The sequence below is a fragment of the Osmia bicornis genome, chromosome 14, assembly GCF_907164935.1.
Source record: "Osmia bicornis bicornis chromosome 14, iOsmBic2.1, whole genome shotgun sequence".
In the NCBI taxonomy this organism is placed as follows: Eukaryota; Metazoa; Arthropoda; class Insecta; order Hymenoptera; family Megachilidae; genus Osmia; species Osmia bicornis.
Window position 1 is genome coordinate 2,772,304 of NC_060229.1, and position 20,570 is coordinate 2,792,873.

General features: G+C 40.5%; 5 protein-coding genes and 1 long non-coding RNA gene across 8 annotated transcripts; 3 read left to right on the plus strand and 3 right to left on the minus strand.

Annotated features, from left to right (window-relative positions):
- Nucleotides 1-8,791: 8,791 nt before the first annotated feature.
- On the minus strand, nucleotides 8,792-10,635 carry LOC114878989 (COP9 signalosome complex subunit 8). Its single transcript, XM_029193429.2, has 4 exons — nucleotides 10,424-10,635; nucleotides 10,241-10,311; nucleotides 9,633-9,811; nucleotides 8,792-9,508 (listed from the first exon to the last, which is right to left on the minus strand). Exons 1-4 carry the CDS (start codon nucleotides 10,478-10,480, stop codon nucleotides 9,249-9,251), a joined length of 567 nt encoding a protein of 188 aa, XP_029049262.1. The 5' UTR covers nucleotides 10,481-10,635; the 3' UTR covers nucleotides 8,792-9,248.
- A 253-nt stretch (nucleotides 10,636-10,888) lies between these two features.
- LOC114878985 (MPN domain-containing protein CG4751) lies at nucleotides 10,889-13,701 on the plus strand. 2 transcript variants are annotated; one of them, XM_029193423.2, is made up of 7 exons: nucleotides 10,889-11,404; nucleotides 11,464-11,633; nucleotides 11,712-11,960; nucleotides 12,033-12,193; nucleotides 12,265-12,354; nucleotides 12,419-12,923; nucleotides 13,044-13,701. In XM_029193423.2, exons 1-7 carry the CDS (start codon nucleotides 11,280-11,282, stop codon nucleotides 13,496-13,498), a joined length of 1,755 nt encoding a protein of 584 aa, XP_029049256.1. In that variant the 5' UTR covers nucleotides 10,889-11,279; the 3' UTR covers nucleotides 13,499-13,701. The 2 variants fall into 2 exon arrangements, with proteins under 2 accessions (XP_029049256.1, XP_046144563.1); XM_046288607.1 differs by having other exon boundaries at nucleotides 10,891-11,404; nucleotides 12,419-13,701.
- A 236-nt stretch (nucleotides 13,702-13,937) lies between these two features.
- On the plus strand, nucleotides 13,938-16,640 carry LOC114878986 (cysteine desulfurase, mitochondrial). The gene is made up of 9 exons (XM_029193424.2): nucleotides 13,938-14,260; nucleotides 14,336-14,415; nucleotides 14,475-14,591; nucleotides 14,682-14,819; nucleotides 14,897-15,224; nucleotides 15,612-15,769; nucleotides 15,836-16,107; nucleotides 16,176-16,265; nucleotides 16,433-16,640. The coding sequence occupies exons 1-9, from the start codon at nucleotides 14,143-14,145 to the stop codon at nucleotides 16,494-16,496; spliced, it is 1,365 nt and encodes a 454-aa protein (XP_029049257.1). The 5' UTR covers nucleotides 13,938-14,142; the 3' UTR covers nucleotides 16,497-16,640.
- On the minus strand, nucleotides 16,605-18,090 carry LOC114878988 (ras-related protein rab-6.2). Its single transcript, XM_029193428.2, has 3 exons — nucleotides 17,653-18,090; nucleotides 17,129-17,373; nucleotides 16,605-17,054 (listed from the first exon to the last, which is right to left on the minus strand). The coding sequence occupies exons 1-3, from the start codon at nucleotides 17,830-17,832 to the stop codon at nucleotides 16,856-16,858; spliced, it is 624 nt and encodes a 207-aa protein (XP_029049261.1). The 5' UTR covers nucleotides 17,833-18,090; the 3' UTR covers nucleotides 16,605-16,855.
- Nucleotides 18,062-18,470, plus strand: LOC114878990. Its single transcript, XR_003789833.2, has 2 exons — nucleotides 18,062-18,152; nucleotides 18,364-18,470. It is a non-coding gene; the product is annotated as an uncharacterized LOC114878990 (long non-coding RNA).
- On the minus strand, nucleotides 18,451-19,850 carry LOC114878987 (transmembrane protein 45B-like). Of its 2 annotated transcripts, none has more exons than XM_029193425.2 (2): nucleotides 19,773-19,850; nucleotides 18,451-19,589 (listed from the first exon to the last, which is right to left on the minus strand). In XM_029193425.2, exon 2 carries the CDS (start codon nucleotides 19,569-19,571, stop codon nucleotides 18,783-18,785), a length of 789 nt encoding a protein of 262 aa, XP_029049258.1. In that variant the 5' UTR covers nucleotides 19,572-19,589; nucleotides 19,773-19,850; the 3' UTR covers nucleotides 18,451-18,782. The 2 variants fall into 2 exon arrangements, with proteins under 2 accessions (XP_029049258.1, XP_029049260.1); XM_029193427.2 differs by lacking the exon at nucleotides 19,773-19,850 and adding an exon at nucleotides 19,666-19,757.
- Between the last annotated feature and the right edge of the window lie 720 nt (nucleotides 19,851-20,570).

Consider the following 20,570-nt stretch of genomic DNA (forward strand, 5'->3'; position numbering starts at 1 on the left):
CGTGCCGGTCGATGCGTCGAGGATAATCGTCGAAATGGATCCTGCGGTTGTGGGTCTGAGGCGACCTAGTCGCGCATCTGTCCGCGAGGCTAGATCCTGTTGGCCCGTTCTTTTCCACAGGAACGAACGAGGCTGCATCTCGACCGGTGGAACAGAGACAGAGACGCGTATCGAAGAAGGGAAAAAAGTGGCATAGAAGGAGAGAGAAGGCGAACGGGAGAGGAGCGAAAAGACAAGACTAGAGATCAGCATGGTCGGAGAGTAAGAGTCGAGAGTTGAGAGAGGTAAGAGGATGGAGGACAGGAGGTGAAGGGCCAGGAGGGGAGTGGGTGAGCCGACCCCTGACCCATCGAGGGGCGGCGGGGTCCTTGCGGCAACCGTGCCGTGCCGGCATAGCTCAGGCATAGCTAAGGCACAGGCATAGGCATAGGTTTAGCGCAGGCATAAACTAGCGTGCTCGCCGCGACTCGCCCGCCTTTCACTTCGAAGACGAAGGCGAACGTATATAGACAGGACCTGCCGTGGGGAGTGCCTTACTGCTATTATCATATTATAGCCAATTCACCGTGCCGATGCCGTGCGACGACGCCGGGCGTCGTTGTCAATCCTGACGAGCCTCAAAATCGCGCCGAAACCCATCTCGCCTGGCTGATGGTCACGCGATGGGTGACATACACGTATACCTACTTAGAGAATCTACGAGAGCTTCGGGGAACCTGATGATGACCGCACGAAACGAAAATTTTAGACTATCTTTTCAGAAATAAGTCCCAATTTTGGGCCCATATACATATACCGTGGGAAAAGCAGTCCTCGTCCACGGTTATCCCTAGAAACGTGTATCCGAATGAGAGCCAGGTGTAATGGAAGAGTTTGTTCTTCCGTTGAGCCTCGATTATACGCGCTAATCGTGGCGTTACTCGCGCGAGGGCACGGCGATAGTCGCGATACGGAGGTCGCACCGGTGCAGAGCGCGTTCGACCCCTGATACTCTTACCGGTACTACTCGCGGCGAGGACACGAACGGCCGGCGATGATAGTACAGAGAGTACCGCACGGTTTCGAACGCCTTAAGCCCTGGCTCCCAGGACCAGAACGGGATGAACAGCTGGTAGAAATGAAAAGAGCGAGAGGGACAGAGGCGAGGACAAGAGAGTACCGGTGAGAGTGCACGGTCGTAACGTACGGTACGATACGGTCGTGCCGGCATACCCGTAGGTCGACCCGCACCGCGACGTGTAATTATCATCTCCCAAGGGCCTATCCCACGCTATCCAAGTTAAGTGGGACACAAACGATTACTGCGTGAACGATTAGAGAGGAGCACGGAATATCGGGGGTAAGGAGCAGATCGATGGAAAAGGCACCATCTGCGGATCATTACGCTTTGATGAATGGGAACCTGCTCGAAGAAAATTTGTTGCGCAATCAGCGAAAGACAGGATTAATTTTGTTGGATTAATACGACCTGAGGTTTCAGGATTTTAACCCTTTAACCCCCTTTGCATCATTAGCGCATGTACGTATACGTTTATTTGTCTTCGATGGTGTCGTCAGAAATAAGAGAATCAAATTTAAGGAATTTCTTTGATTCGGTGCTAAAATTTTTAGTCTGATTGAACTGCAAGTAGACCCAAGTTCGTAAACTAAGTCAAGTTCTTTGTACTCATAAAATGTCCCGGGTATCAATAACACATGGCTTTGACATATATTACAACTATTTATGTTTTCAGTAGTAGCATGTTTCAGTGCACTTAACTCTGTTGATTCAAGCCGATCGTGATCTTATCATTTCCACTGTTTTTCATTGTCGTCCTCGTTCGCTCCTGTTGAAAATGACTGCTCGCAGACTTGTTGCTCGAATATCAAGCGAGAAAGTATTTTCAACAGCCGTTTAATCTGCGTTTGTGCGCACAGAGGAGCCAAGCGTAATTTGTTTCACCGCAAGACGATTATGAGAGATCGCGAGTGGTAGGAATAATTTTATCTAGATTAAGAACGGTTCCCCGCTTTCACGACTTAACGACGTCCTTGCTTTCAACCGCGCGATGCCCATCCCGTTAAAAGCTTAATTAACTGATTAGATTCCAGATAACCGACGGAGTCAAACCGCGAATCCAGTCACGAATCACGAATCCCGCGATTTCAGCCACGATGCACGAAGCACACCCGGAAACAACCGTTCTAACGCTGCGCCCGCGAAAGAATCGAAATTAAGCTGCCGTTCGCCGATTACGAAACCCCGTCGAATTCCCGTAAAAGAAAAATAAAGAAAATTCTACTCGATGCTAGCAGCGTATTCCCCGATGATGCAACTACGTGTGCCTGAGTTCATTATTTTCTCTCGTAAAAGTAACACGCGAGCGAAACCGAACAATAAGATCGTTTAAAGAATCGAGCCCGAACAACGGAGGGCGGATCGAAGCACCGGCGAACAATCGTGTATAAGCGTTCGCCACTTAACGGTTCATAGAATAGCGTCACCGATGATACTTTCAAAAGTCTTCGAACCCCTTTAAATTCACGCTGGCCTATCAATGATAGGCGGAGTTCGTGGCAGACGCAAGATCGAGCCGCGATAATTTCCAACTGAAAGGAAGAAACCGAAAGTGTACGACATTGATCAATTCGTATCAATTGATATTTCTTCAAATCGTGTAACACAGCTGTAGCAATATTTAAATGTCAACTAATCGTATCTTTACTAATCGTATAAAAAGAAAATTAAATTAAAAATGGGTCTCTCTTCGTGGTCCACCATCCGTAGGATTAAAATAGTAATTAAGAAGGCGTAATACTAAAGGTACTGAATTAAATTTTGTAAAATACAGTAGTGTAAGAATGATCGCGTGAGGTAGAGTGTGGATAATTGGAAAATAAAAGAACCACTTGTTGATTAGATCAAAGTGGATGATCGCGACAAGTTGCAAAACACCGGTGCCACGCTCTGACCCTCTCGTCTTTCGTGAAAGTCTTTCGAGCTCGCGTTTGACACGAATATCGTGTCTAATTACAAGCACGTTGCTTCGGGACGATTGTTAAAGAACTGTGATACGTTTAGAGCAGAGGATCGCGCGGCTACGGTAGGTGGGAACCGTCGAGAGGAATCGTGCACGACGTTGGTGGCCGCCACCCGGCTAGAGTCACCAATATTTTCTTGCACTCTCTTCATTTACCATCCATTGTTGTTTCTGACAAAGCATTTATTTCAAATTTACCAAATATTTTGTTTGCAATGTACGTTTAATACAGGGGTGGCTTTACCATATCGATCCCATCCTCCTCCCCACAATTGGGTATCTTAAATCTAATTTTCGAGCTGAAATTAGATTTAAGACGCCCTTGGGTGTTCGCCTCCCCAGAAGGTGGCCCAATCTTGCCCTCCCGCAAAGGTGATACTGGTTTAATAAACCCGAAGTCTCATACGTTTCTGAGAGATTAAAATAGCACGAATATAAAAAGATATCGAACTGTTGTGTAATTATTTAATCAATTCTGCCTCGCGCCAGTGACGAATTCGATATTTTAAATACGATGGCTAACGTTATAAACCAGATTCCAGCTGGTTCGATGTATGGCGTAGCAACACGTCATAATTAATAGTTCTCAGCCCGTGATGCAATAACAAGGAAAGAAGAGATAGATTGATTCATCAGTAGGTCAGCGATTATAATAGCATGAAATCGACAATCCGAAATATCCTTCCAGTCTGCCTATCTTCAGCTGATGTAATTTGTGTTATCTTCGTTCGTACACGTTATCTGCTCAACACACCTGTCAACCTGTTCGTCTGGTTGCAAAAATAATTTGCAAACCAAAATTCTTATTATTATCAACTAAAAAGGAGCCCAGCCTAACTGTATGACTTGTAAGGGTCCCAAAGGTTTGCTTAGCAGATACACTTATCGGGTACCAATAATTATTACCCGCTCCGACTCAATCCGACGCCTGGGTACCCGCACACCCCTATTCGTAACATTACAATTAATAGTCATCAATCAATAATCATAGGTTCTTCGTCAAAAATTTTAGTTTTGGAGGAAGTTTCTCATGATTGATCTTCTTCAAAATATCTTTGCCATTACTCACTTTATATAAATATTCAGTTCTAGATACTTGAATCAAGAATGAAGTCACCAGATATATCATTTTTTTTTAAATTCTGTAAAAGCCTCTAATGCAAATTATCGAGATTCGTCGAATCGAGCGATGGTGATTTCCCCGTCTCTCAAGGAAATGGAATATCGGAGCATCCTAGGGCGAGAAGAGGTCGACGATGCACGTGGTGCAGCGCGTTGCACCGTAGGCAACTCGCGTCCTTTTTCCCGCAGCGCACGAAAGTTAGAGACAATAGGTACGTGGGCGCAGCATCGCGAACCCTAACCTTAGGTGATCCCATATTCCGTTCTCTGCCTTCTCTCCTGTTGAACGCTCTACGTCGTCTCTCTTCCCGTTCGATTACTCTCTCCCTCTTTCGTTTGCAACTCTCTTGTGTTGGGTCGTAGCTAGAGAAGCTATCCTCCTCCTCCTCTCCCCCTCGCCGCCTCATTGCGCCTTACCTCACCTGCACCTTCTCAGGTATTTCTCTTTATCTCCGGAGTGGCGAGAGTGCCGCTTGCGAAATCCCAGAAGTCTGCGCCCGCTGCGCACGCTGCGCTATGCGGCCGCCTTCTGGCTTGCCACCGATGAAACTTAGGCTATACACTGGTAGATACGTTTCAGAAAATCTCATTATAATTAATTAGCTCCCAAATTCCTAGCGGCTTACTGGGAATTTTCCTGAACTGTCGATTGCCAGTTCGCTCCTGATTATATGTAGTTGCATGTGGTTGCATCGAGTTGGCGCTTTGGAGGGTGGTTCGTTTCACTCTGTACAGTATCGAGCATGGTAGGTTTCCCTAGGGAAAATGGCGTCCCTTCCCCATATGCTCCTCCGACTCCATTTTCCCTAGGGAAGCCTACTATGCTCGATACTGTACACTGAAGTTACCGCACTTAAAAAATATGTACCTATTATTTTTGGATGTTTCATAAAGCTATAAGATTTCTTGCATCAAATTTGTCATAGGTCTGATTCCTTATGCAGTCTAAATTCAGTGGTATTGCAAATTTGGTTTCTCTTTCTCCCCTTCGTTCGTTCTTACATAAGAGATCAGTGTTATCCGTGTAGGAAACCATGCCGGACGCCTTATTTAGAATATTTCGTAGGCACAGGTAATTCGATTATCGTTGATCGACCGTAATCTGGCCGTCTCTGGAATAAGGGGTGGCCGTAGCGAACGAATGCGGGCCACGGGAAAGCATTGTTGCGTATTAGATTTCAGGTTGGGAATACATCGATCGGACATTCCCAGACAAAGGATATCCAGCGTTGAAAGCCTTTACAATGCATTAACGTACTGTTTCTACAGCGGAGCTATCATTCGTCTATGTTGTTATTGTTCTACTAAAATCCATTAGGTGTAGCGTTTCGCTTCTCGCGCGGCCAGTCCGCTCGGATACACCCGAAAATTTCTTTCTCACGAAACCGTACAACTCTATTGTTGCAAAATGCCACGACTAACAAACGAATCGTAGATGAAATAAATAGAAAAATAGAAACGAGCCACGGTGCGGGTTTGTTCTGCGATTCTGCGGGGGTGTCCCGATCGAGACGAATCGATGATCCACCGATTCGATCACCGTTATACGTTCCGCAAGATGCAATTGTGCAAAAGGTAACGATCGGTTTTCTTTTCCCCGTGGAATGCCGCGGAGAAGGTGCATTCTGAGCGCACCCACCAGGAGCCCGCGCGAGCGCGAACCAACGCGTCGCGAGACGCAACGAGGACAATGATACCGGGCACGATATAGAAACGTACGAGCACAGGGGAACGATTGTACGCGGATCGGTGGTGAGATTGCCATTGCCCGTCGTAGAAGAAGGAGCGAGGATGATCGCGATAAAGAAACAATCGAACCGCGTCTCCGCCCACGGGTCCGCCAACATTCAATTGTGCCTCTGCCGTCTCTTTCCCCTAGTGCCATTTCTCTTTCTATCCTTACGATACGCGGACCCATAGACACGTCTTAACGGTACAACCCCCGCAGAGAATGGTCCCGCGAGCTGATTGTTCCAGACAATTCGAACGGTTTTTAGCTCGAACTCAGGTAGGCTTCCTTATTACCGTGTAATTACTAATTCGTTAGCCGATGCCCAGAATCGAAGGTGAGTTGACAGAGATACAGAGGAGGTGTAAATGGTATCGAGTTGCGTGGCAAGTTCGTGGCGCGCTATCTGTATGGACACCCAACAGGTGCACGCTAGAGTTAATAACGATTCGCACTTACGTCAAACTTTTGTAAGTGTTTGAAAAATTATCAAAAGAGTACACGTCAGTGCTTCATGATTTAATCATGGTAACTATGTTACACCCCTTTTGTTCAGAGTGACCGAACTTTCGTAAGAAAGTTTAAAGTAGGTAAGCAAGTGAGTAAGGGTGAAAAGAAAGTAAGAGGGAAATCGAGCGTCGAAGCTCCGCGGTGCATCCCTTATTTATCGGTGACAAGCGATCCATCAGTATCGTAACGAGAAACGTCGATGGTTAAATAAAACGAAGGGGAATGTTCTCGGCCTTCTAGTTGTTCTTCGTCATTATCATCATCCTCCTCGTCCCCTTCGTCTCATACCGACGGCTCTTCCGCCGCGAAACAGACTTTCGAAATCGACTAGTCGCGTTCGATTCGTGCCACTCGCTTCGCTATTCAACGGAGCATCGGCGTTTTCCGCGACGTGCAAAGGTCAGCCGCAACAGGCCGCGTCGAAGCTACGCTCTCGGGAAAGAAGACGCGAGTCACCCGCGTGTACTCTTACACGATGGGGAGGTCAGGTAAGGTAACTGGTAACCCGGCTCTTCCCTCTTGCCTCTCACCTTCGAGTTTTATGTTGCAAACTAGTACTCGTCTCTTTAGTAATACCCGATGCTAACCGAGCGCACAAGCTTCTAGAAACCGTGCAAACGTTCCGATCGAAAGCGATAGTCATTTTAGTTTTAACCCTGGAAGAAGGATGGTTAGCCATAAACGATGCTTTATTAAACTTAATCGATACAATTTCCATGTTTTTTCAACGATTAAAGGAATACCAGCCTCCATAAGAGAGTAACATTCAATTATGCAGTTGCGAACGAGCACGCATGCTTGATTATCTAATTTCCAGTGTACCATCATTACTCTTACCGATCGGGTAACTTGGCCGTGTCCGATCGAATCTAACTTCGCTACTCAAACGACTAATTGATCTTCATAGATTGATACGTTCGAACTAAAAGGTGATACGTTGAGTTTATAGGCTCGTTATCGGCTGCGAGTACCGTCAACAAAAAACCGGCAAGACTACTCCATTACATAGCCATCTTAATGGAAACGTTTGCTTGGATTTATTTATCCTTTCAAAGCTGAATGAACTAATAACACCTGTTAATCCATTTGCATCCAAAAGATCTTTGATCTTTCTGCTCGTTATCACTGGAACCTGTATAAACGTTCTTGGATCTAAGGCAATCTTACCCTCTCCCAATAATGGTACTCATCGTCTATAGAAATCATGACGGGTGAAAGAGGGAGGATTATAAAAAACGAGAAGAAACGGTGCGATATCGCGATGCAATCATCGTTCGTTGGAACGCCGATGAATCTGCATTATTCAAAGACACAATGAACACAGGTTACAGTATGGAAACGAAAGTGTTGTACGTAGAGCACATCGTCATCTTCGTCCTAGGCTTACGTCTGAAGCGTTTTGCAACCCCCCGCTGACCGTACGCCTTTTTTCGATACCGATTATTGCGGCGATCGCACGTTCTTGATACAAACACTGTCTAGGATAGGCACTTTAATGTGGTACGAACGCGTGGGAACGCCTTCAAGATACGTCTAAAGACTTTTCTTTTCGTTTATTCCCACGTATCCGCAGCAGTGAATTTAACGGTTATCGATAATCTATCAAAAGTATTCCAATGAATATATAATAGACGTAGTTAACTTGAAAATCGGTATTCTTCAATCGGACGATGGCTCCTGGGAGACGCGTGACCGCAAGCTAAACGCGATGGCGCGTTGTTAACGAATTGCACGATATTTGGAATGAAAGGTACACGATTCATAGCCGAAAGCCGCGAATGGATTTCTTTCATGTTTCAACCGGGATTTCTAGGTAAATTAACGCGCACCAGCACGTACACGTAAAATATGAAACTCGCGTATCGTGTAGGATTGGTGATACCGGTGCAACAACTTTCTAGAGTATACCGGAGCCAAAAAAGAGCAACGGACAGCAATGACGGTGGGTGAACACCGGCTACCTGCTGGCCGGTGGAAACGATTTCTTTGAGAATATCGAGCGTTACGCAATCCCGCCGCGATTGTGCATATTCAGCAGCGTTTACAATGCGGGACGGTCAGAATCGATTTCATAGAGAATTACTCCCGAGGAGTCGAGGGGAGCGAGCAAAGGAGGCTACAGAACCAACCGGGCATACCTATCTGTCCGCGATTTTTCTGACCTGCGAGGATTCGATTTGCGTGACGCAATGCTCCTGGTAGAATCTCCTCGCGCGGATTTTTCAAGCGACCTCGGCAAGCACCGGTGCACCCGCTTGCTTTCACGTACCGAGATCACCCTTTCCTCTAGCTAACACGACTCTATCTACTTCGAATCTTGATAAAAAAAAAAGTTGAAGAAAAAATTGAAGGATCGACGATGAATCTTTATGGAAAGGATGAACGTGGAAAGTAAAAGTCAATGAACATCTTGAAGCGTTGTATCAGGACGGTAATGATCGCGTCCCTAATTATTATTATTATTTTATACAACAGAGCAATTCGTTTCAATAATTTAATGCTAAAGTGAACACCGATGGATCAAGATATCTATAATATACTCGTTGGAAACTGTGATTCGTTTTTCTTCTCTCCTCTTGGAAGTATCTCTTCTTTTTAGAAAATATCAGTCCCCGCGAGCAGCATAAGATTATTGATTAATCGAGTTGTTGACTCCACGCTTGCAACGAGCTTCGTCGAATGATTTCTTCCGATTGAACAGGCAGGACGCGTAGGTAGACCGTGGTGTATACTTAGGGTAGGAACACAGGTGCTTTCTTTGAAGCACACTTCCTCCTTTATATAATACCATTACGAGGTAAGACTAAGTTTAAAGTACTGTCGATCGAGTCTTGGTGTTGCGTGTCCATTGACGACACGTTGTTCGTTCAGTTCTCCAAGAAGGACACGAATTGTGTGAGTTTGCGCAGCTGATCCTCGGTAAGGCCGACTTCAGTGGGCACGTTGCATTCCTCTTCTTTTTCGATCTTGCACGGTTGTACCATAGTTCCGTCCATGGACCAGCCTCTCTCGAGGACAAGACGACGAGCTTCCTCCAATGTCAGACCAGTCATCGATGCGAACACAGTCAGGCCCAACGACGAATATGCCTTGGATATTAAAGTGATCGCCCTCTCTCGAACGTTTTCTAAAACAAAATGATCAAGAGGAGTTAGTACAAAGTTCCTCTTTGACTTTATTCGAATATTATTTGTACTAAATTAAATATAATTCGACAGCTTGTACTAATTTCCATTACTGAGGTAACGTACCTTTTAAGGCAGCCATAATATCGGACACATCGTCGCTCCACTTTGCATTAAGGGCAACGTGAACCGCAGGCCAGTCTCTCTGCCACATCCGCTGCCCAACCACCCATATTTGCTTGAGTTCCGTACTTCCGCTTTTTAGGTCCGATGGTATCCGTTTCCATAGGTACTTGGCGTTGCATCTGCGACCGCGATGTTTCGATCAAATAAATGTATTTATTATAAGAAACAATGGAAATAGGAATTTTTAAGTTCCATGCTTTTGGTTGTAGGTAAAAGAAATGAATACCTTATCGATATCATATGTTGATTAAAAATTTTTTAAATTATACATCATGTATTCGTCACTTACAAGATAACTGTGATATTTTATATTTGATACAATATTATTAATAAAAAGCGTTACATCGTATAGACACTGTATAATAAAGAGTTTGTAGAGGGCGACACCATCCACTATACAGATAATGTGGTTGCAAAAGTAACGATAAAATACATTTTTTAAACTTAAGTAATGAAGTACTAATGATAATTGGGAGTAGATACTTAAATAGATAGGTACATAACTAATTAAAATTAAAATGACATGAGAATTAAAATTTTATACTTACAGATCATTTTGGTAAAGATATACAGCTAATAATTGTGCGTACGTTTGTGTTGTTGCAACTCCACTAGGAGCCTAGGAAAATGTTCAATGGACTCATAAGTAACTAAAGAATTTATAAACAGTTTAACAAAATTCATTACACTAGTCGGCATAACCTATATTAACAATTCAACTATGTGCTTACTTCAAGCTCAGTTTTCTCTAAATCTTGGAGATATTTGTCCACGTCGTTTAGTATCATGACGAAAATTCGTTATTTCCACAATAAACAAAGCGATAAAGAAACTATTGTGTTAGAAGTACGCGCCAACATTGAAATAAGCAATGTCAAACAAGAAATCTAAACAGCTGAGGGCTGACATATACATTACGCAGTGACTACAGATATAAGAAAGACTGGAGATGCCTCTGTTCCTGGGGGATCATGGTTTTAGGGAACTTAGACACCCCTGGGTAAGGCTAGGTCTGCATTTGCGGAACACAGTCGGTACAGCAGCAAGGATGAAAGAGATGCTGGGATGTAGGGAATGCAGGAATGTAAAGATTGCAGGAACATAAGAGATATTTGTAGAGATCTAAGGGATACAGTTATTTCAGTGTGAGGTATAGTAAAAAGGAAGGCTGTTATAACTAACTCGATGTGCTGCTGTATCGACTGTGTTCCGTACATGCAGACCCAACCTCACCTGGAGGGTGTCTGAGATCCCCAAAATCATGATCCTTCGGGAACAAAGGCATTTTTAGTCCTGTTGGATCTGTAGCTACTGTACAGATCTGTAGTCATTAATTGTATACAATATGATGACAGCAATGTGTTGTTTAAAGCGTTTTCTGACTCTATAATTACTTTTTTTTATAATACCAATGTGCAATGTAGTAGTTAGTAATAACCGATAATGACTTAATACTAATTAGAATTAGTTATCGTGTATAATTTGTATTAATGGAAAATGATGAATTTATCATTGTTTTGAAAGTTATAATTTTACTTTCAGTAAAATTAACATTCTACTGAAAAATAAAAAAGAAACAAGATAGAAATGGATATAACCACAATTATAGAACCTATGGAGGAAAGCCCTGAAAAGGTTCAAACAAGTCCTCCTATACAAGTTGTAAGAGTACCAGTAAAGCATGCAAATCTTGGAATAAGAAGTCATGCCATGTAAGAAAATAATGTAAGGAATCATTATTTACAGTGTAATTAATGATTACATGTTTTAGGGACATGAGTACAATGGTAGAACTTACTTCTTTTAGTACTCTTGGAAAAATACAACCTTTTTTAGTTACAATAACTACCACTGCAGCTTTGTTGGTAGATTTGCATTGCCATTTAACAGACAAAGAAGTTTGTGGCTATCTGGGTGGTCATTGGGATATTAATTCGCATAGTAAATAGTCCTTTCATCAAATCCCACATAGATAAAATCTATTTCTGTCAACCATAAGTAATTTGTTTGGCATTTTAGATCTATCTATAACAACTGCCTTTCCATGCAGATACTCTGGTAAAGACAAATCAGCTGCAGCTGCAGTTGAGAGTGAAATTGCCAGAGCTATGGAATGGAAGCGTGTTACTCTAGTTGGATGGTATCATTCTCATCCTAGATCTCATGCTTCTCCATCCCTTAGAGATGTAGATTCTCAATTAGATTATCAAATTAAAATGAAAGGGCCTAGTGACAATGGATACACACCGTGTGTAGGATTAATATGCTGTAAGTGTTTTTTGTTGTATCTCTCAACACTTTTGTAATTAAAATTTATAAAGAAATCATTACTATTCGTAGCTCCGTATAATACTGATGGTAGTTGTTATGAGTCAAACTTTAATGTATTTTGGTCTTTACCACCTCCCGAAAATCGGCCCCACGAATACCCAAGGCCGATGCTTTTAAGTTACACCTTGTCTCAGGAGCATTTTCTCTCTCAAGACACATTAGAAGAAATTGTATGTACATATTTATGTTTATTTTTAAATTTGTCAGAAATAGGTTATCTATTTCGTAATTAATATTTCAGAGAAGATGTATAGAATATTATAAAAGTGAAGGAGGTATTGATTTTACTGCCAATTTTAACAATAATACAACTTATCTCGAACGTTTAAGGGTACGTATATAAGAATCTACATAAAATAATACGAATGATACTAAAACATCCGTTACATTAACAGTCTTCACTCGCGTCCAAATTACCTGGTCGTAATCGTTCCAATGGTTCTTATTGGGATGTCATTAGAGAAATGATCTGCCCTGGTTCTGAAGATGGAACAACACCTGAATATCTTACCGTTAAGTTCCCGCTAGTACCACCTTCGGAATCACTTGTTCCTTCATCAGTTCCACCAGGGGTTGGGCTTGCACCCAACAATGCAGCAGTCTTCCTCACACCAGTAAACTTTAAACCTGATGGTGCCATACTTACCCCTACATCAAAACCTTTTGTGATGCAACCATCTACTTCTAGAGATAACATTAAGAAGGATAATATTATGAGCGCGGATACCGCATCAATCACGCAACTGAAAGATGGAAACTCTGCTACATCGAAACAGCACGTACCATCGTCGGAAGTAATACCCAGCTTCCAATCCGGGGAACTAACTGTTTCCGTGAAAAATGCAAAATGCGACTACGATTATGCGCCAACCGATTTTTCAAAAGTGGCCAATTCCCTCGGTACGGACACCGGTATTAATAAAACGCGGTCATCCGCATCGGATTTTCCTTTAGCTGATATAACGCAGCAAATCACAAAGTTTTCGGACTTATCGAAATTAGCTAATTTCTCTACGGCAGATCTGGCGAAGCTCTCTGGATTCTCTATCGCGGACTTTACAAGAACCTCATCACCGTCACCGTCTACGTATATGCGTAACATAGCGAATTTATTTGGTCCAATTGGTAAAATTTCTCCAGCAAGAGATATAGAAGGAAATGAACGTAAATCGAGCGATTTTTCAATGGTTGATCCGCTGCAGTCGCAGTTTAAGCCGACTACAGGGTCTCAGGAATCTTGTAGAAATTTTTCTGCAACTCCGGAAGATTATTCAACCGAACGAAAGAAAATGGAAGTACAAAATGATAATGCAAAGCTGAATCGATCAAACGAGTATCAAGGAACCGAGGATTTATCAATTTCTAAAACCGATTTCGGAGGAATGTTGGATATGACAACGATGCATAAGAAACAACAGCAATCGCAAGCTGTTGATATTGGTGATTCGTTAAATTTATCGAAGGATCGTCAATAGGCATGCTATATTAATCAGTATTTTACGATTGTGATTATTTCTGTACGTTTTATATTGTATTGTATGTCCAAAATTGTCTCTCTATATAAATATATTTAATGTACTTGGTACTTTTAAGTTTGCAATGCGCGACATTTACACGTGCTTTAAGTTATTTTTTTGTACCTCTGGAGAAACTCAAATTAGTAAAAATAATTGTCACATTTATTGTACTTAATGAACTATATACATACCGATTTTTCATTATTGTCTCTCTGTATTTATAACGATGTCCCTTCTCTTTCTTACAAATGATACATTGTATATACATACATAGACTTCTTACATACATATACATATATCATTTGTATAATATAGATAAAATTATATGTTGCACCACTTTCTGCAGTAGTTGCTTGGGTGCAAATATAATCTTAATCAGTCGCATGAATCAGTGAGTATACGGTCGTCAAGTACGAAGGAACACCAGTTATATTACGCTTGATGTTGAGAAAGACCAGAATATAATTTTCATATTTGTGTCCGCATAGGTGAAAAAATAGTTAAATAAACCTGAACACAATAAAAGTTAGGTTATTTAAGGTTAGAACATGCCATGTTTTGGTCTCCGTATTTAAATAATTAAAGAAGATCTGTGTTTTCTTATGAACATTAACATGTTTCGTCCGACGAGAAGCTTATTATCAACCTTGAATCGTGTCAAGGAATGTCGTGCGGTGCACGCTAGTAGTCAAACTTTAGCAGAAATTACAGAATATGAATGTAAGCACTGCAGTTTGTATAATTATTATACACAATATATTAATTGTTATATATAAATATATTGTTAAATTACAGCTGTTATTACTGATGAATATAAAAGAGGACCTGAAGAAGGCAGGGCCCTTTATCTGGATGCTCAAGCAACTACACCAGTGGTAAATATAATATGAAAAGTTACTTCATAGCCCCAGAGTTTACAATAAAATTATTACAGGATCCAAGAGTATTAGATAAAATGATGCCTTATCTTATAGCATATTATGGAAATCCACATTCCAGAACCCATATGTATGGTTGGGAGACAGAAACAGCAGTTGAGCTTGCCCGTAAAGTTAATATCCAATGTCATTTAAGTCTTATGTGTTCATTATTACAAGTTATACTATAGAAAGACATTAATTAGATGTTTTATTTTTAATAGCAAGTAGCAAATCTGATAGGTGCAGATAAAAAAGAAATTATATTCACATCTGGTGCAACAGAATGCAATAACATAGCTGTAAAAGGTGTAGCAAGGTTTTACAAGAGCAAGAAAAATCATATTGTGACAACCCAGATAGTATGTTGTTTGTTCCTAAATATAAAAGATATCATTTGTTGCATAGCATTTATTTTTATATGATTCCCACAATGTAGGAGCACAAATGTGTACTAGATTCCTGTAGAGCCTTGCAAGCAGAAGGATTTGAAGTAACTTATATTCCAGTGAACTCAAATGGTCTTATTGATCTTAATCAGTTAGAAGATGCAATTAGACCAAGTACTTCTCTGGTTTCTATAATGATGGTAAATAATGAAATTGGTGTGAGGCAACCAGTTGAAGAAATTGGTGCCATTTGTAGGAAAAAGAAGGTGTTTTTCCACACAGATGCAGCTCAGGCTGTTGGAAAAATTCCGGTCGATGTTAATTCGATGAACATCGATCTAATGTCTATTAGTGGACATAAAATATATGGTCCAAAAGGTATTCTTAAGATTTAATACAGTAAAGATTCGATGAAAGCGAAGGTCCCCACCATTGGGGATATTGAGATGCTGCGAAGTTCGCTGGCCGAGTAGTGTAATATGATATGGGAAGGATAGCGAATGAAAGAAAAAGTTCGCTAGCCGAGTAGTGTAATATGATCTGGGAAGGATAGCGAATGAAATAGAAAGAGACGCCGCGATCGTGGCGAACGGTAGTTTTTTTCACTCGCTGTCCTTTTCTACGTTCACAAATGACGGCAAACTTCTAGCAATGTAGGAACTGCACAATATAAACGAAAGTTCGGTCTCGAGCATTTCGCTTTCATCGAATCTGTACTGTACTTGTTACACATATTTATACAATATTAAATTAATGAATTTTTAGGAATTGGGGCTCTATATGTGAGAAGAAGACCGAGAGTTCGCGTAGAGCCAATTCAAAGTGGCGGTGGTCAGGAAAGGGGTATGAGAAGTGGTACTGTTCCAGCTCCTTTAGCTGTGGGGCTAGGAGCAGCCTGTGAATTGTCACAAGCAGAAATGGAGGTAATTCTATTAGAATCGGTATTTCTATTTCTAATAGATTCTAAATAATTCTCTGCTTTTTCTTAGTACGATCATAAGTATATCTCGATGCTCTCCAGTCGTTTAATTGAAGCGATAACGTCAAATTTGGCACACGTTATACGTAATGGAGACCCTGTTGCTTGGTACCCTGGCTGTGTAAATTTATCTTTCGCATATGTGGAAGGTGAATCTTTATTAATGGCATTAAAAAACGTTGCTTTGAGCAGCGGATCTGCTTGCACCAGTGCAAGTTTGGAACCTAGTTATGTGTTAAGAGCAATCGGAACATCGGAAGATTTAGCACATTCCAGTATTAGGTACATTCAATTTATGATATGGTATTAAACGATAGTAACATAATGTTGCAATGATTATTTATTTTCAGATTTGGTATTGGCCGGTTTACAACGATTGACGAGATTGATTACACCGCAAAAAATACAATTCAACATGTACAGAGACTTCGAGAAATGAGGTATAATTCGTTCATTTGATGCGAAAGCATTAATTAATCAGTTTACATTAGTTTTATTTACGCATTTTCGGCTAAAAGCACGACAGTCGTAGCAAACGGAGGGTATAATTTTATTGTTGGACGTTTCATGATTTGGAGTACATGATCTTAAACAATTTGCTTTGCAGTCCATTGTGGGAGATGGTACAAGAGGGAATCGATCTAAAATCTATCCAATGGACTCAACACTAATGGCTTCTTACCGCATAGTCCTGACTACCTGATTATGTAGATAGTGTGGATTAAATATACGAACCGTAAGTTTCCGAAATAGACCAAGCCTAATTGAGTAAAACATTGTTCAGTATGTAATAAATTTTTATTTGAAATTCTTTACTTTCGGGAAATTTTAAGTTCGATTATAATTGTATATAAATTTCACATTAATATTCCCTCTTTTCTCCTCACAGTATTTTCCCTCATAGGAAAGTTTCTTATGATTAGTATTTCATATAAAAAGATACCTTTACTCTTCACACTTTATTGCTGTGTGTTGAGCTTTTCCAAGTTATAAAAAAGTTACTTCATTCACACTTGCTAATGTTCAATATTTAGCACAAACATGATGGATCAGTGGCTTCATCAATATACGAAATTTTAAACCTATCTTTATCCATTTCGTGTAATTCCATACGTGACCTGTTAGCTTCAACCAGATGTTGTGCTATATCTTCAAACATTTCATGTATTCCTTCCCCAGTTTTACATGATGTTTTGTATATACCAGATATTAAATTATGACATTGTTCACTGCAGAAAACAATATGTTATTGTCTGAAACATACATCACATTTCAACAGTATCACTTAGATCATAGAACTGACCAGAACTGCTCCATTTCTGCATCGGTAACTTGTGGGGCTGTGCTTTCCAAGTCACTTTTATTTCCACAAAGGAATATCTTTGCATTCTCAGCATATGTAACAATGTCAAGCAAATGCTGAGATAAAAGGTGAAAAGAACTTGAATTGTCTAATGCAAAAACTAAAATAGCAGCTTCTGCAAATTTGTAGTAGCTTGATGTTACTGATGCTACTCTTTCCATACCACCCGTGTCCCATAATTGCAGCTGAAAAATAAAATAAATTCGTCTGTTAAACAAATAAATACATGTGTTTAAAAAATATGTATGGATGAAAAATGAGAGGAGCCTAATTTGAATTTAAGATTTATAATTACACATGTATACGCAGTTCACCAGAGTCCATAACTGCGACGCGCAGGTTGGTAGATGGTGGGGGAGTTTGGGAGTATCACCAATCAGGGCGAAGATGCGCACGAAAGAACGAAAACTGGTCTCTTCGCAGTTATGGACTCTGGTGAACTGTGGTATATGTTAATACATTACTCGTATTCGTCTGTCTTCGACAACATATTCTTTGTCGATATTATCGAGGCCAAGTGTTGATTTACGATCGTTACTTGTTACAAAAGTATTGTTCGCGAAACGCCTAAATATAGACGTTTTTCCAACACCGTATTCCCCGCACAGAATAACTTTTTGCTCGGTTACTTTAACAGTGGCCATGTTCGGCTTGTGTCACTTCGCCGGTTACAAGGAAATCTAATACTAGCAACATCAGTAACAGCAAATCATTGTAATTGCGTGCATTTCATGCAACTATGCATTGCATTTAATGGTTGTTTCCCTAAACACTACTAACAGGACGATGACAGTCGTGATAATAGAAATATAACACTGGTGACGGACCATAAAATACTACTACTATAGAACCCCTAAGCACATCGATGAGGTGCAACAGAATCTGCAATCAACTAATCAACAATCCTAAGAAATCACAATTTTATTGCGATTATGATGAGTTTAAGTATTAGAATACGGGTTTGGTAAGTATTTCACAAATTTTGTAGTACCCTATGTCTATACTTATTTCTGTTTGGCCTAATTTTCGATGAAACGTTGACTGTTTTACCGATGCGGAATTCGAAGTTTGGCCTCCATGTTAGTTTTTTATCACTGTATCTCCGTATCCCTTGTTTTAAATAAAGTACTACAATTTATAGTTTATAAATGTTTATTGAAATGAATTATTTACAGTGTATAATGATGCAAATTCTTTTGGCACATACAAGTTTGTGGTGAAATAGAAACATTTATTACAAAAGATGATGTATTTCTCTACTCAATAAATAAATAAGCAACAATATCGTAAGGCACCTCTTAATTGCTAATGAGTATTTTTACCTACTGTTTCAGGATATTAGAAAATTGTATATATTATCGCGCTTATATAGGGGTTGTATAAAATAGAAAATGTTCGTTGTTGTACGAGATATATCTCGATGTTATAAATATTAAGTAAAAAAATACTAATACCGTGTAAAAATCGCAAGTATTATATGTTATTTGATTTTTTGAAACTACTTTAGTAATATGCTACTCTAAAAATATTATTTTTATGCGTATCATAAATGTTATATAATAGCACAAAATTATATTGCACTCATTTGAGATTTTTACATTCTCTGATCTGGCTCTTGACAATAATCATAAATAGGAATCTCTGGTGGTTCTCCTAGTATGATTCTAGGAGCACAGCTTCTTGTTACTGCTACCACACATAATGTTACAGCTGAAGCAGCTGCTACATGCCAAGAAAATATAAGAGCAACACCTTCTGGTCTTACTGGTATACCTGTATGGTATACCCGTACCATGTGTGCTATCCAACCACCATGAAGAAGTGTTGTAGAAGCTCTTAAAAGTTTCAATTCAGGCCACACAAGTTCCAAGGCAATAGCCAGAGATGTGGTCCATACTATAAAGGCTAAGATTAAGTTCACTATTGCATTACTTCCCACACTTCCCCATAAGAAGAGAAATCCTTCTATGAAGAAGCTTTGACCAAGTGCCAATTTAACTAATCCCTCACTCACATTGTGAGGAAAGTAGAAATTTAAAACATCAACAAGACCAGAGAATGCAAAAAACAGATAGATTGTTGCAAGTACAACTTTAGGAGACACATTGCCAACTTGTTGCATCCCACCAGTTATTGTACCAGCTAAACCTACAGCAGTTGCTATTAATTTTAAACTCCCTTCAATAGGATGTCTATTTAATAACTTCTCACATTTTTCTATCAGTCTTAATCCTTTGGTTGTACTTGAATCATCTCTAGATCTTAGAGACACCCAGTATTTGGCATATTCATAGCACCACTTCAAACCAAAGCCATAAAAAATACATCCAGTAAGAATGTATGGTAAACAGCTATCTGCAGAGTACATTGGGAATTCAGTCATTGTTCCTTGGTATTAGAACTGCAAATGAGATAAAGATGTTTTAGAAACAATTAAATGTTCATAACATGAATTGCAAAGTTCTGGATTAATTTACCGAACATCTTTTTCGTATTTTATCATTTTCATAATACAGACAGTCATTCTACAATATAACGTTACTATAAATATGTATATAAAGTATATTAATTTTAAAATACTTACTTTACGTTATGTGAACACTCTCCTAGAGCAGTGACTACAGGCAGTGACTACAGATGTAGAAGACTGGACATGCCTTTCTTTTCGAACAGTCATGATTTCGGGGGTCCCAGACACCCCCAGGTGAGATAAGATCTGCTTGCAGAGAGCACAGGCAGTATGATAATCGTGTCTGTTTTACTATTCACTCTTTTACCACACCTCAAACTGACATCTGACCCAATTTTCACTCCCTTTGCACGGACTACTCCCAAAATTTTTGCGAAATTTAGTTTCTTTTTTACCGCCAGAGGGCACTGATTCGAGGTCGAAATTTTAGTTCACATTTTTGCCGCCAGAGGGCCAAAAATCCAGCAAGATTTAGTTCCTTTTTTACCGCCAGAGGGCGCTGATTCGAGGTCGAAATTTTAGTTCACATTTTTGCCGCCAGAGGGCCAAAAATCCAGCAAGATTTAGTTCCTTTTTTCACCTCCAGAGGGCGCTGATTCGAGGTCGGAATTTTAGTTCACATTTTTGCCGCCAGAGGGCCAAAAATTCAGCAAGATTTAGTTCCTTTTTTTACCCCCAGAGGGCGCTGACCCGAGATCGAAATTTTAGTTCACATTTTTGCCGCCAGAGGGCCAAAAATTCAGCAAGATTTAGTTCCTTTTTTTACCCCCAGAGGGCGCTGACCCGAGGTCGAAATTTTAGTTCACATTTTTGCCGCCAGAGGGCCAAAAATTCAGCAAGATTTAGTTCCTTTTTTTACCCCCAGAGGGCGCTGACCCGAGATCGAAATTTTAGTTCACATTTTTGCCGCCA